Source organism: Galeopterus variegatus, unplaced genomic scaffold (genome assembly GCF_000696425.1).
Source record: "Galeopterus variegatus unplaced genomic scaffold, G_variegatus-3.0.2 Scaffold2940, whole genome shotgun sequence".
Taxonomy (NCBI): domain Eukaryota; kingdom Metazoa; phylum Chordata; class Mammalia; order Dermoptera; family Cynocephalidae; genus Galeopterus; species Galeopterus variegatus.
This window is the reverse complement of record NW_007729051.1, coordinates 87,922-102,704: the sequence shown is the minus strand read 5'-3', so window position 1 is coordinate 102,704 and position 14,783 is coordinate 87,922. Positions and strand designations below refer to the sequence as shown.

Below are 14,783 nucleotides of genomic sequence, written 5' to 3'. Positions count from 1 at the left end.
AAGTACTTAGAATTATTCATTATCTGTCCAGATAGCTTGCATATTGCAAGCCATTATTTTAACTTCCTTGCAAGGCTGTTAATGGGATCCAAAATTATGAGCTCAAAGAGCCTAGTGTGATTCTGAGAGTTGAGCCTGAATTTCTGGCATCAGAGTAAGACTTCATGCTTTTTTTTTTTTTTACTTAAAGAGAGACCGACTGTATATTAAGACATATGGTAGAGACAGAAGAGAGAGAGTCTTAAGAAAGGAAGGATGAGAAAAGTAAAAAGTCATAGAAATACAACAATATAGTAGGAAGACTGAGATACCCTTTTCAGGGACCAGAAATACCTTATTTGAAAAGAGGGATAAAAATCAGCAGGGCACTCTTCACCATTACCTGCTCTATTATATTTCCTTTCCAAGGAATGGTAAATTTTAATAAAAATATGCATAGGGTCACAGGACACCTACCTTTTCCAGTAGTTGACGAAGTTGCCTGCTTTTGGCATCCCGGGAACACAGGTTTTGCTCCGGAGCAACCACTGTGCAAATGCATCGCCCATCAGGATCCTGGGCTGAGCTGTACACCTGCCACCCTTCTTTGGGACTTATCTGAGTCTGAAGAAACCAATGGCAAACACACAAAACACAGGCCACCATTATAGGATAAAGAGAATGTGAGTTTGCGGTATTTTAAGCAAAGCCTCTTTTTTGATAATTAAAGTTTGTGTTTTCATTCTTTAAAGTTAGAAGAGAAAGATTAAACAATTTCCATCGGCGGTGGGGCATCCTTCAGTTACACCTTCCTAATCATTGTCCAAAAGAAGAAGCTTTCTCTTTAGTTTCTGTATTATTAACTGTTAGTTGATCTCACACCACTTCCTAATTTTTTTTGCCATATTTTAAGATTTTAATGCAACTTTAGTAGCATCTAATAATCACTTAATCACATATGACTAATCTTTCTATGTTAGATCTATTAGTTTGTCTTTCTCAACAATAAATGGCAATTAATAGTATATTCTTTTCTGATTATTATCCATGTGTGATATTCTTAAGCAAAGCCCTGTCCCAAGGAGCTTCCAATGTATTGAAGGCCCACTTATTAATAAAGTGGGAAAGATATCATATGATGAAATTGAGTAAAAATAATTAGATCAGCATTGTTTTGAAAGGATGCAGACTGTCAGGGGAGTTAAAGAGATTTTAGGGGGCACAGTCTACCAAACTAATGTTACCAAGTCACTTCTGTGCACTTACCCTACCTCCCTAGTACTCTAGCTTGAAGTGGTGGCATTTCTCCTCTAGTGCAGCCTGCTTCCTATTTATGTTTCTAGTTTTACCTCCTGTACTGTTCGACAGGAAACTTCACTACATCCAAATTGGTATATGTGTGTCGTGCAAGCATGCCATGTTGATTCCTACCATTGTATGTTGGTCATTTCACTTCTCCTGCTTGGAACACCTCCTTTACAAACTATCAATTCATTCAGCCCTTGTGATTTTTAACTGTTCTGAAGAATTGTCTATACCATTCATTAGACATTTAATGTGTATTGTTTACTATTGTTATTTGCCTTTCAAATTCCTGAAATTTGTCTTATTTCATCAATTAGCTTATACTCAGCTATTAGAAATTTGGGTATTTCCTATCTGCTTTATCAAGTATTCTACCAAGCACAGAGATAAGCATCTTTATTTTTTGTCTAATTACTTTTCAGGAAGAACATCAACAGACTTCCAAATAACGTACATAGAGGAAACTTATTTTTATGATTTGGCAGTGGAAGAACATTACCTTGACTAGGCTTGGAATTCTGCACACTAGTAGTCTGTATTAACAAACTTGATGGTTTAATCTTCCTAACTTCTCTTAATTTTTCATAAAATTTCTTTCCATTATGCAAACAGAAGTTGTTGTAGATGGTTGGTATGCCTCCCATGCACTCTTTCCTCCAGGTGCTGGGAGTATTGGTGGCTTGGCTCTCAGTAGAGTCTTCCTTTGGGGACTGCCTTATTTGAAGAATACTGCCTTGCTAGAGGTCAGGCCCCATTCCAGGGAACAACTCATATCCATTGATTTGCTAATAGAAGGGTACAAAGGCGCACCCTAAGAGGCAGGAACTATTATCATTGCCATTTCACAGATGAGAAAATTAGGTAACCTGTCTGAGAACATGCAGCTTGTGTGTGGTGGCCGGGATTTGAAGCCAGGCGGGATGCTCTAGAGCAGCCTTGTCCAATAGAAACATCCAGCCACATGTGTAACTTTAAGTTTTCTAGTAATCAGATCTTAAAAAGTGAAAAAAAGGGAAATTAATTTTAAGAATATATTTTAATAATAAATTAAAACCAAAAAAATTCAGATTAGAGGTTACCAGAAATGGGGGTGGGGGAGAAGGAGAAGAATAATGAGAAACTATTGCTTAATGGGTACAAGGTCTATATTTAGGATGATGAAAAAGTTTTGGAAATAGATAGAGGTAGTAGTCACACAGCATTGTGAATGTAATTAACACCACACAATTACATGTTTAAAAATTCTTAAAATGGCAATCCTTAGATTACGTATGTTTTACCACAAAAAAAGGAAAAAAAAATAAAAAAATAACTAAAGAAAAATTAAAAGCATATATTTTATTTAACTCAACTTATCCAAAATGTTCTTTCAACATGTAATCAACATAAAAGAAAAAGTCATGAGATACTTTACATTCTGTTCTTTTAATCCTTTTTTTGATATTAAGTCTTCAAAATCAGGTGCACATCTAAATTTGGACAGCTACGTCTCGAGCGTTCCGTAGGCACATGCGGCCTCCTTTGTGGAGAGTACTGCTCTAGAGTCCTGCTGTTAATTCCTATGTCATGGCCATGTAGATATGATGCTGAACATCCAGATCATTTGTTTTAAAGACTAATCACATGGATATCGAAAAAACTAGATAATTGTTACATAGACAAACCAACATTTTGTATCTGAATTTGTTTCTCCTGTGGAAATGGATAAATGAATAGGCCTCCTTCTGACTCAGCTCTGAGCTTATTTCTGCAGCCAGGATGTGAATTCTTCAGCCTCCCTCTATCTTTTCTTCTGTAGTTTCCATGGATTCAGCAGATAAGAAGGTGTTTCTTGTATGAGAAGAGAAGAGATGTATAATTAGAAGATGGAGATGAATTCAGAGTCTAGAAAATATGGTATTTAATGAATCAGGCTAGGACATGGAAGAATGAGAGAAGGGCTGAGGGTCAGGGACAGAGATAGGGTTGGGATCATGCCAGTGGACGGAAGCCAGTAGACTACTGCTTTGTAAAATGCTCAGTGTCACTAGGATAGTCTGTTTACCTACAGACTGGAGTGCTTAGGCTGGTTGGGAGCAAATCTTAAAAGGGCCGAACCAGGCAGGCTTCTCTCTCCACAGATCTGCTATAGTCTGTGGGGTCTTCTGTCTCCAGAATTCATAGCAGAACAGACTGCTGTTCATTCTGTCCCAGGTCCCAGCTCATCAGGTACCATAAACCACCACACAGATCTTCTTCTTTCCAAGGACTGTAATGATAATCACTACAGAATGCTGACAGGCATTTCAACAACAACCATGAACAAATACGGGGGAAGCTATAAATTATAAACTCAAGAAACTCATAAAGGTATCATGGTCTTTGTCCTTGATCTATTATGAAAAGCAAATGTTGCCAGACCTATCTTTTTAGTTTCACCTTTTCTGACTCCTTTTTTAGGTAGTTCATAGAAGTCTCCTATGCTGCCCTTCATTTCTGGGGTATCAGACTCATTTGCATTTCTTGTTTTTCCACGCCCCTTACCCCTCCTTTCTAGCATTTATGTCTGAATATACAGTTAGAATAGAAAGATGTACTTATAGTTATGTATTGCTAGAATCAGATAAGATCTTATCTTTTTGTATTATAGAAGAAAATATCCAGAGATTAGCTATGGAATGGAGATAGAAACAGCTTAGCAGAGTAGTTTCTTTTTTTTTTTTTTTTCCTTTTTGTCTTTTTTCGGGACCGGCAACGGGATTGCAACCCTCGGTGTCGCGCCCGCACCGCGCTCAACCAGTGAGCGGGAACCGGTCTCCACATGGGATCCGAACCCTCGGCGGGAGCGCCGCCGCACTCCCAAGCGCCGCACTCCACCAAGTGCGCCACCGGGCCGGCCCAGAGTAGTTTCAATGATATAATTAAAGGTTTAAACTGAATAACAGTATGGGATTAATAAATCTGGACACAGACCCTGTGGTTTTAGCTAGGCTTCTCCTAATATTGGACATAAGTCTCAAATATGTCAGAGAATTAAGGCTTGTCACTGGAATAAATTAAGCTTTTGGATAAAAGAGCAAAGGCAGCCAATTATAATATTTAAATATTTTAACAGCAGTTTAAACACTGATCATCAAACCTGGCAGTATTAACATTGATGTGTACTTGCCAAGCGTTTGGCTAACGAGTGTGAAACATATCATGACAGGGCTAGGTGCCAGTCGCTCTCTGGAATTAGGGATGTGGGAAAGGTGAATAGGGTTTAATGTTCATTCAGCATTCCATGTGAGCTTAATAAAAGTAAAGACTCTAGCCTCCTTTGTACTTCCAGTAGTCTCCTTGTAAGAATCATTGAAAAGAGCCATGACCTTCTCTACTACAGAGTTAGTTTGAATGATCTAAACTATAAAAGGTCACCTTTTCTGGCAAGGAAAAGGTAACTTGAAGGAGAAAAAAAATCTAATATAAGAGATGATGTACTGACAGTCCTGTGGGTTTTGATAGAGACCTCTGTGTTGGAGTCAGTGATAAATAAAGAAAGCTTTATGAGTGTTTCTAGTGTGCTTTTTTAGGGAGACCATGCTGGCATTGAAAAAAGGATCACAATAAAACCCACTAAGATCTCAGATGAAAGGATATATTTAGATTTTTTTTGAATACTTATAAGAAAAGACCTGGTCCAACTTTAACTCATTATTTTAATTATTCAGGTGTGAATAAAACTCACATAATAGTAATAGTAATCATTTATGGAGCTCTATTCATTACTTGGCAGTTCATATGTTACTTTCTTTGAATATCATAATAACCCTATGAACTAGGTAATGTTATTCTGCCCATTTTACAGATGAAGAAACTGAGACCTAGAGACAGGAAGGAACTTGCTCAAGGTCATGCAGGGCATAGTTGGCAGAGCTGAGATTTGTACTCGCACAGTCTGATTTCAGAGTCTGAAGTTTAACCACCACCCTGCACTGACAGTTATTTGAATCCCCCTTCATATGAGAAGACGATAGCCCTGATAGCATTTTCTGAACTTGTGAAGCCCAGTGCTTGGAATTGGAGGGTGCATATAGTTTATTACTATCCAAAGCATTACTAATCAGTGATTAATGATGCAGTTCTCTTTGAACCTTTTGTGTTAATTAGAAGAACTAAACAAACTATTTAGCACTTTTTAGTATTACAAAACTCATGAAATATTTAAGGATGTTCTAAATAGGAGAATTAAGATAATAATTTTAACAATTGTGTTTCAAGTCTGGATTTTTTGTTCTTAATTTAATTACAAAGCTATGCTTTATAAATATAAAGCTACTGTGTGAGAGTTCTGCCAAAACTCTGGGGACTTTGTACCAGAAAAGAAGGATCCTGGGGCTTGAGAAGTAAAAATATAAATAAATCAAAACACTTCGCATTTCATTAGGTTTTCTGCTTATAGAATCCCTTCTCTTACATTAGTCTCAATTCTTTTGAACCAGCTACCCTTATAAATAGAAAATATCTTATTTTACTTATAAGTAAACTGACACTCAAGGAATTTAAGGATTTTTTTTCCAAGTCGCCCATTTAGTAAGTTTTCTCCAGCTTTCAGCCCAGAGTCCCTTATGCTCATCCTTTGCAGATAAATATAGACAGACAATTTACATCCACTCACCAATAGCCATAAACAGTGCTCTGGAGGAGACACACCTCTCTGCAGTTGATGGGAGCAGATTCACCCAGGTAGGTAGAGGGCATTACCCAAACAGTATGAAAATAGGTTCATCGGAACCCCAGAGGAGCAGTTAGCAGTAAAGGCCCAGCAAGATGCAACCAGACATTCCTGTGGAAGGCGCTGCAGTCATTCATCAGGGCCCGAGTGGAGGGACAGGCAAAGGAAAGGAATTCTGATCCTCTGAATAGAAGAAAATCAACCATTCGGACATTGCTTGATTTTATGTTTTATGCTGAGTTTCTGGGTATTTCATAAATGTACAGAGTGAGGCAAAAAGGAGTAAAGGATATAACTACTAAAAGTGGTAGACAGGTGGGGGAAACAAAGCAGAAAGAAATTCATTTATTAAAACCTCTTTGATTTAGAGTGGAGAAACCTGAGTGATGAAAACCCCTTATCAATTTTCTGTCTGAGGATAGGTTTAGTCCCAGAGAGTGAAATGTGGGTTAGCATGCTAATGGCGTCAGCAGCGGTGGAGAGAAGAGAGATGTGAGGACAGGCGTTAGAGAGATGCTGACAGTCCACGCTAAAATAAGCTGCGTTCTGGAGGATGTGTTAATAATGATGTCACAGTACAGCAGCTTTCTTGTATTGCTTATAGGAATACTTGGGACTATAATAAGATATGCATATTACTCTCTTAAGGAAACCTCCAGGCTTCAAGAAAAAAATACTGTAAGAACAACGATGACAAATACCAAATAACAAAGAAACAAACCCCAAAGATATCATCAAATTTGGGTTGGTCATTTCTACTCATAACCTTTGGAAATCACAATGACCTAGAATTAGGAAGGATCTTAGAAGTCATATTTAGTCCCGTGTTATTGCACTGGATGAAACTTCTATACATTTTCCTTGTGTTTCCATGTGACCTCCGCATGGTAGGATTTCACTACTTTGGAAGAAGTCTCTTCACTGGTGAGAAGCTGAGGGGCTTGAGCTAAACTTCTCTCTTTGTAATTCTCCCTCTTTGATCCTACCTCCGCTTCAGGAGCTTAAACAAGAATGAATCAACTTTCTTATCCATGTGATGATTCTTCTATAAAAAAGGGCTATTATCCCACTCTCTGTCACTCTCTAGATTTGCCATTCTGTTCTCTCCCCTGCATCCCCTTCTTTATTTGTGTAGTTGCTCTATTACAAAATGGACTTTGCATATGGATTGGGGAAGGAAAACAGTCATATTGTGAAATCAGTCAAACAGTGAAATCAGGTATTGTCATCCAGGACTAAAATCACATTGCTCAGTTGAGGATAAGAAACTTAGAGGGTACTGACAGTTAGTTTCAGGCTATTCTCTGGAACTTTAAATTGATTAACTCATCAAAGTATGAGAAGAAGCCAGTTATATGTTTGAAAATGTAGCAAAACAAGTGACTTATGCCCACAGGTCCCTTCAAGGCCTCTTCCCACCACAGCGGTAGGGCTGTTTGAGAACAGCTGGTGTCTGCTGAATGTCCTCTGCTTTTTTAATTGCTCTTTTCCAGGTTCTTCCTGGTGTGGAGTCCACTGCGGGGAACTTCTCAGAAGCCCAGCCTCAAGGGGAAGTTAGTCTGCATCCCAGAGAAGTGCCAGAGGGAGCCTGAGCCTTCTGAGAGATGAGGCTTCCTCTCCTCAGACACCAGTTCCTCCAGAGGCTTATGGGTCCAGTCAATAGATTAGAAGGAAGAAAAAAGAAATAAGCAAGCAAGCAAGCAAGCAAACAAACAAACAAACATAAAAAACGGGGTCAAGAAGAAGGATAAAGGAATGTTTCAAGGTTCTAAGAAAAACAAAAGAGAGCTTATTCCCTTAATAAGGAGTTGCATTTAACTATTTACTGATAAAAGCATCTTGGAAATTTAAAAATCTCTTTCAGCTTTGGAAACAATCAAATGTACACTGCCAATTCCACAGGCTCCTGACATAAATAGATTTAATTGAGATTTAATGATTCAAAGCCTATCTTCTTTTTTTGTTTGTTTGTTAAGGTCATTTGAAACTACCATTCTAAAGACCATGTTCATATTTGTGTAAATCTGCATTTTTTGCCATCTGCACATAACACTCATAAAACAAATTTCAATACACACTTTTACTGTGTGGTGTATACACAACTTCAGGCTATCCCATCCATACGGTTTAAAGTGAGAACATACAGTGAGAAAATTGAGAAATGCTGGCTTATTACTTTATAGCTACACCCAGGGACCTGTTGACCCTTCCATCTAAGGATGAGTTTTTGCCAGCCCTGTACGTGGGAACAGCAATATGGGTCCCTTATGAAATTATGTGAGAGGCTGCAGGAAGAATTCCCTAGCTGGAAAGGCTTCTTCACCACCTTGCCGTAATGACTAAAATGACAACAGAGGAAGTCTTCTTCTTTATAAATGCAAAAACTTTGGGAAGGATTGTGACATAGTTGAGTTTATAGCTTCTCTCTGACTCTGAGGCCAAGGAGATGAGGATGGATATTTTAAAGGATGGTGGTTCTGGTGCATAGAAGGGGAAGAGAAAGAGGTGTCCAGGGACATGGGGAGTAATCTGAGCAGGGCAGAGAGGGCCTAGTGAGTACCTGGGGCCAGGCGAGGTGAGAACTAGCAGAGGGGTGTTGGTGAGATGACTCCCCTGAGCAAGATCATAGTCAGATGACTCGGTTCTGCACTTCACTCTGCCATCAACCTGCTGGAGAAAATCTGATCGGACACTTACACATGTCTGGTAAGTCACTCCACTTGCAGAATGAGTAGGGTTGGATTAGATCGGTCCTAGTTCCAAGTAAACTCTTGAGACCTCTCAAGTTTCCATGCAGACGTTTTGACTGGGGCAAGGGATTGATTGTGTTTGGAGGGAAGAGATGGTGGATGCCCAGTAAATGCTTCCCTGACTATTTATTATTTGACCTATGACCTGTTTTACATATCGGATTTCCACTTCAAGTTTCATTAAAAAATACTTATTCAGTACGTATTATATAAGATTTAATTTGCCAAAAGAAAGAAGGCTATGCTGCTAAAAATAGTGGAAAATAATGGCTGAATGGCTGCTGAGTTCCTTCCCACCTTTCTAGCATTAACATTTTATGATCTTTATCTAAGAAATAACGGGTTCATTTATTCTCTACCATGGGGATCCTAAGGTATGAGCAATTATCTTGAATAATTAGGGAAATGTCATAGACATTGTTCTTCTGTAAAGTATACCAAAAAAAGAAAAAAGAAAAAGCCTGCATTTCGTGAATTTTTCAGGGTTTTTTTTTTCCCCCACGGGGGGCGGGGGGCATTCAAAGTAAGAAATGTCTGTGTCAGAACATATGTAGACCTATAGCAATGCTTTACATCTTTTGATCAACAAATTATAAATCAGAAAGTAAAGGAAATTAATTCACTTTAAACTTACAAGATAACTAGATGTCCCAAAAGAACCATGTATTATTTGGGAAATTTGATTCTCTTCAGTCAACAACAATAGAAAATAACCAAACCAATGTCAACATATGCAAAAAATATACATCTCCGAACCACGGTGCCAAGTCTGAAATAAAACTCATTCATTAATTTCTTAGTTTAGGTTCATTTTTTTCTCAGAGATTTAATTCATCAACTATGTCATTGAAAAAAATCAAGTACTGGGACATTGAAAAGATTTGTCTCAGTAAATATTATGTAATGTAAATGTATTTGTTTTCTAATTGTTCATTGATGTTATGCCTTGCTTTCTTTATAACTACAAATTTCTTTTACATCACTTCTACCAGGCCACATCATGCAGATAAGAAAGAGAATACCCTCAGTAACATAGGTATTGAGCTATTATACATGACCCAAGGAAGGTGAACATGTTAAAGCAGGTCAAAGTGTGCCTTACGTGTGCTCTAAATAGACTCAGTTAATTACACACTGATTGATTATTTTTAGTAACTTTGAACAATTCTTGAAAATGGAGGGCTACTTTTCATTTTATATCTGACTTTTTCTTATCCACTGGAGTGACCCACATAAAAGTAAAAAGCCCCAAATCTTAATTGTTTCTGTACCTTTCATTTGATAGCAGGGAAATTGTTTTCCAGATATTCCTTTTATTTGAAATAGCAAATTTTTATTCAAAAAATCAATAGCTTTTATTTTTCTTTGAAATGTTTCATAGTGTTGCTAACTAAACCTGGCTTCAAACTGTCAGATTTGTTAGAATGTCAGGAGGATTAAAAAGCCATTAATTTTAGGTGAATGAAGACTACATGAGATAGACTGTGACAGAAAGTCTTTATAAAATATTAAACAATACAGGAAGGTGTTTCTATCAAGTAAGTTTTCTATTGTTCATGTTTCTTAGCTCTCTTAAAGTCTTTTTGGCAGGCTTTAAATTGCTAAGGTTTTTTTTATTCATTTATGTTTAAAAGATGTTGGTTTCTCTGACTGAATTCATTGTAGTCACAGGCATTGCATTCCAAAGAAGAACTTGCTGTAGTAGAGCAGATTAGATAAAATATACTCTGTAGAAAAAATTATGGGGATTTTACAGACATTAAAAGAAGTAAAATAATAAGAAACAAAACATATTTCTTTAAGAATTCTTCCAAGCCTCAAATTAATATAGTTAAACTAAAGCTTTTCAATCTTAAAAATTTAATAAGTTTAGTATTCCCTTTCATAGCTAATTTCTTAAGCAGTCAATTTTTTTTTTTGGTATACTTTTTAAGTGTTCATAAATAAATATCATAACTAATGTTACCAGATAGATATTATATCTTTGAAGCTGACCTGTATAGAGAGAAGCAAAATCTCAGTCTTTGCAATTTACAAAATAAAGCCCACTGGACTAATGCATTTACTTCCCAAGATGACCAAACCCACAGGAATGACTTACTAAGGTATCTGGCGTCGACAGCCTCGTGGTGTTCAGTCCTACCAAGGATGGGAGAGTTTGGGACATCCAGTTTGAGATCATAGCCATGGTACTCAGCACAGCACCAAGCTTCAGCAGTGGAGGACTCATTGCTGTGGAGCTAACGAGTTTTCATAGTGGCTGATTAAGATCCCGGTGCTGGGCTGGCTGGCAGCGGGAGGCGTGACTGCAGCACTCCTCATCTACAGCATGAAAAGAGATCAACTTCCCCAGCTCTAATCACCCAGGAAAGCTTACAGAACCTCCTCCCCCACCCTTGCGAGAAGTGCCCTGCCCTTCCTTTTCCTTCCTTACCAGACACATGGCTGGATCATCAAACAAAATACTCTTGATAGGGCTTTTTTGGTAATTATCAGAGCAGAGCTTGGAGGGAAGGGGAAATGTAAGTTTTTCCAGCTCCACTGTACTCAACAGAGTCCATTTCCTATGGGGTGTAAGTATAATCAGCTGCTCTTTATCCTTCATAAAAAATATACCTTTAAATGGAGGTCTGCCAAAGTGCACATTTCAAACACTAAACTTAATATCTACAGATTTCTCTGGGCAAGGACAGAGTGCTTTTAGGAAGAGTATGAAAACAGTCTGCAAATAATTTTGAGAGTAGGAGATAATTTTTTAAAACAGTAACTTAAAATTAACATCATTGCTTTAAAATTATAGTCAAAGATTAATAGCTATTGCCTGTGGCAAACATTACCTTGAAGCACCTTACAAGTGAACAGACAAAACAGGCAGCTTTGGAGAGAAACTTTTGTTATGGAAATTTTATGTATTTCCAGTTTTGCTCAGTTATCTCTATTTTTACGTTGGGAGTAATATTGAAAGTCTGTGTCTTGAGAGAATGTGAGACTTATTTAAAAGGGTACAGGGTTTAGACTCAGGAAGTCTGAGGGTCTAGTCCTTGTACTCCTCTGGTCAGCTGTGTGACTGGCCAGTGCCTTAATATTCCTTAGGTTTTTCAGCAATAAATGCGGGTTGGGTTTCATTCTCTCCAAGGCCCATTTCAGCTCTAAAACTCAGAGATCTGTTTATTAGAGCTCTGTTGGCAAAGTGGTATATTGAATCCAGGGCTTATGGGTAATTTTATTATATTCTTTTTTTACAAATACTACAAATTGCCCACATTCAAATTTCAAGTCCCGAATGGAATAAATCAGAGCCCATTGTCTTATACAATATATGTGTTTTAAAAGAAAAATATAGAGAGAAGAAACAAGGGGAAATATGGCTGAATGAAAATTAAATGAAATGGAATCAGTTTACAAAAAGGAAAAATATTGTTTTGATTCCTTAGGAGAATTCTGGAATTGTTTGTATCTGGAATTATCAGCCAAAGATACATATTTTTCTTAAACAGTTTTGACAGGAGAAATAAAGAAAATGTCTTTAATAAAATTGAAAGAGATACATATTTATAGTGTGTGTGTACTTTATTCTCAAAAACAGCTTTAAACTGGCATGAATGCTAAGAGACTCCTCAAATCTTCCTTGTATCCAGTAGCATGAAATGCAGGCCATTTTTCTTCTTTCAAAATACATCCACGTGATTTCAGTTGACCCTTATTTTTTAACCACAGTGCCCAGAAAATCGATTATTATTTCTTTTTGTCTTTCAAAAATTATGACATATGAGAAACCAATAAGGATAAAAGCACAATAGTTTACGTGTTAAACTTAACAGTAAGTAACACACAGCATTCATAGAAAGGACTGTGAAATTTTGCATTAGTATTACAATGTGGTAATAACAAAAAGCGAAGTGGATATATAAATCTAAACATTTGAAAAATATACCTGGAACTCTACTTGACTTCAATAAAGGGGGGGGAGGTGTCTTTTTAAGAGCTTAATTTCTAAAACTGAAAATTAATATATATGCAATTACTGGATAATTTAAGAAGCAATGTGGCAGATGGTAATTATACTTATTAATGAACTATCAGTCAACAAAATAATAACATCTTTAGAAGAATATAGGATTAAATGTCAGAGGAAAACAGCGCTCTTATTTGCAAATGAAAATGAAGGAAAGAAATAAGGAAAAACAATACAAATGAAATGCCAGTTGCAATTTCCCAGAGATGCAAACATTTACACTAAAGAATTAAAGACAACAATGGTGAAAGTTTATGATTCAGTGATGTTTATGAACAACATAAAAGCTAAAATGTGCTGTTTTTAAACAGGTTTTAAATGGCACACACTGAAGTAGAAAAACTCAAATTATAATGATTATTAGTTGTGGGAAATAAAAATAACTACAATGTGCAAAGAGCTAAATAGTTTGCAATACTCTCATAATCTACTGAAGTGATTTCCATTTTAAAAATTGAGTCCTAGTTTGCAGATGGGGAAGCAGGTTATTATTTAGAAGGAACAAGGCAAGAAAACTAGTAGTTGCAGAAATTTCACAAGCATAGTGTGAGTGGTAATGGAATAAGTGGCAAGAATTGAGGCCGGAAATAGTGGCTATGACAGCTTCAAGGGTTTTAGGGCCACTCAAAGGTGTCTGATCTTTACCATGTATGTAATTCAAGTGTTTAAAGCAGAGCAGTGAGGTCATTAGTTTTATGTTTCAAATTACCACTTGGTGGCATGTTTATGATGCAGGATACACAGGTGGGAGTTGCAGAGAGAATAAAGCATATCAGAGGCAAGAAGGTCACCTAGAGGTATATTCTCATAGTTTAGGCAAGAGATGATGAGGTCCTAGAATAAAAACTGACAGTGATGTTCAAAACGATGGATCCCATAAAGGTCTGCAAGAGACTTGGCAGGCCTTAGTGATTAAATAAATGTAGGAAGTGAGGAAGAGGAACTTCCAGGCTTGGTGTTTGGGTGATGTGTGTCATTCATCAGAATAAGGAATACAGACAGGAGTCTGACTTGAGGGAGAACATAGACTTTATTGTCACATGCCCGATATGAGTTGCCTGTGGCATAGAAATTCACAGGATAGTAATGTACCCATACCTGGAGTTCTGAAAAGAGTTAATTTTCCTAGGCCACACAACCTTAATGTCCTAGTGAAAATAATGTGTTTCACATACGCAACAGAAAAAGTTAACTTGGGAATATACAGTCTTAAAATTACCAAAGGTTTTATTTAAACTTTAATTCAAGATAATCCGTAGATTTAATTACCTATACACTTTAAAAACAAACAAACAAACAAACAAACAAAAATAACTTCTAACACTAGTAAATAGTGAATATATTACTAAATCTGGTAATTTCACAGAAAATGTGACTTGACTACACACTTATTTTCTTTTAAGAATCTCATAGTGGACCAACAACTGTAAAACCTATAATCATGCATTATTGCTCACAGAATGCTGAAAGATATTGATTTACATATATATATATAAATATATATATGGATATATATATATATTCATTAGATTTTTTTATGATAGCCTATCTTTTTATTACACAGAGAGTACTTCATCATATACTTATATAATAAATAATTAATAAGCAAATAAATCTTGAGTGAGAAAGACTTATAGGTAACCTGATATAATACTGGCATATTCTGTTGTTGGAATTTTAGTTTTTCCTTGATTTGTAGCACAAAAGTCTAACATTGCTTTAGTGCTCAATATATGCTTCCTAGTTTGGGAGCTATTTGTGTGGTATGTGCGTGTTCTGGGGAACACAGCCTAGGCAAATATGAAAAGTCAAATACATTAACAACCTAATTGCCACATAAATACAGCAGAAAATAACCAGTCAATAGGGTAATTGTGGCCCAGAAGTATAACTTTAGGCAAAATGAGAAGACTAAGATTGCTTGCTAAACAATAGAAAATTTAAGAAGGAATATTCTTTTTTTTTTTTCCTTTTTGTCTTTTTTCGTGACCGGCAGTGGATCGCAACCCTCAGTGTCACACCCATACCGGACCGGGACCGG

At 36.8% G+C, this 14,783-nt stretch overlaps 1 protein-coding gene across 2 annotated transcripts in view; it reads right to left on the bottom strand.

The window, feature by feature from the left end:
- OLFM3 (olfactomedin 3) overlaps window positions 1-11,068 on the bottom strand; it is a 42,474-nt gene extending 31,406 nt beyond the window's left edge. The window contains exons 1-2 of one of the 2 annotated variants that reach the window (XM_008583494.1): window positions 10,829-11,068; window positions 457-603 (exon numbers count right to left, since the gene is read on the bottom strand). In XM_008583494.1, the coding sequence (XP_008581716.1) occupies window positions 457-603; window positions 10,829-10,957 (276 nt within the window). In that variant the 5' untranslated portion in view covers window positions 10,958-11,068. Of the gene's footprint in view, window positions 1-456; window positions 604-1,783; window positions 2,281-10,828 lie in introns of those variants that run through there. The other variant, XM_008583495.1, reaches the window with a different exon arrangement.
- Window positions 11,069-14,783: the final 3,715 nt, after the last annotated feature.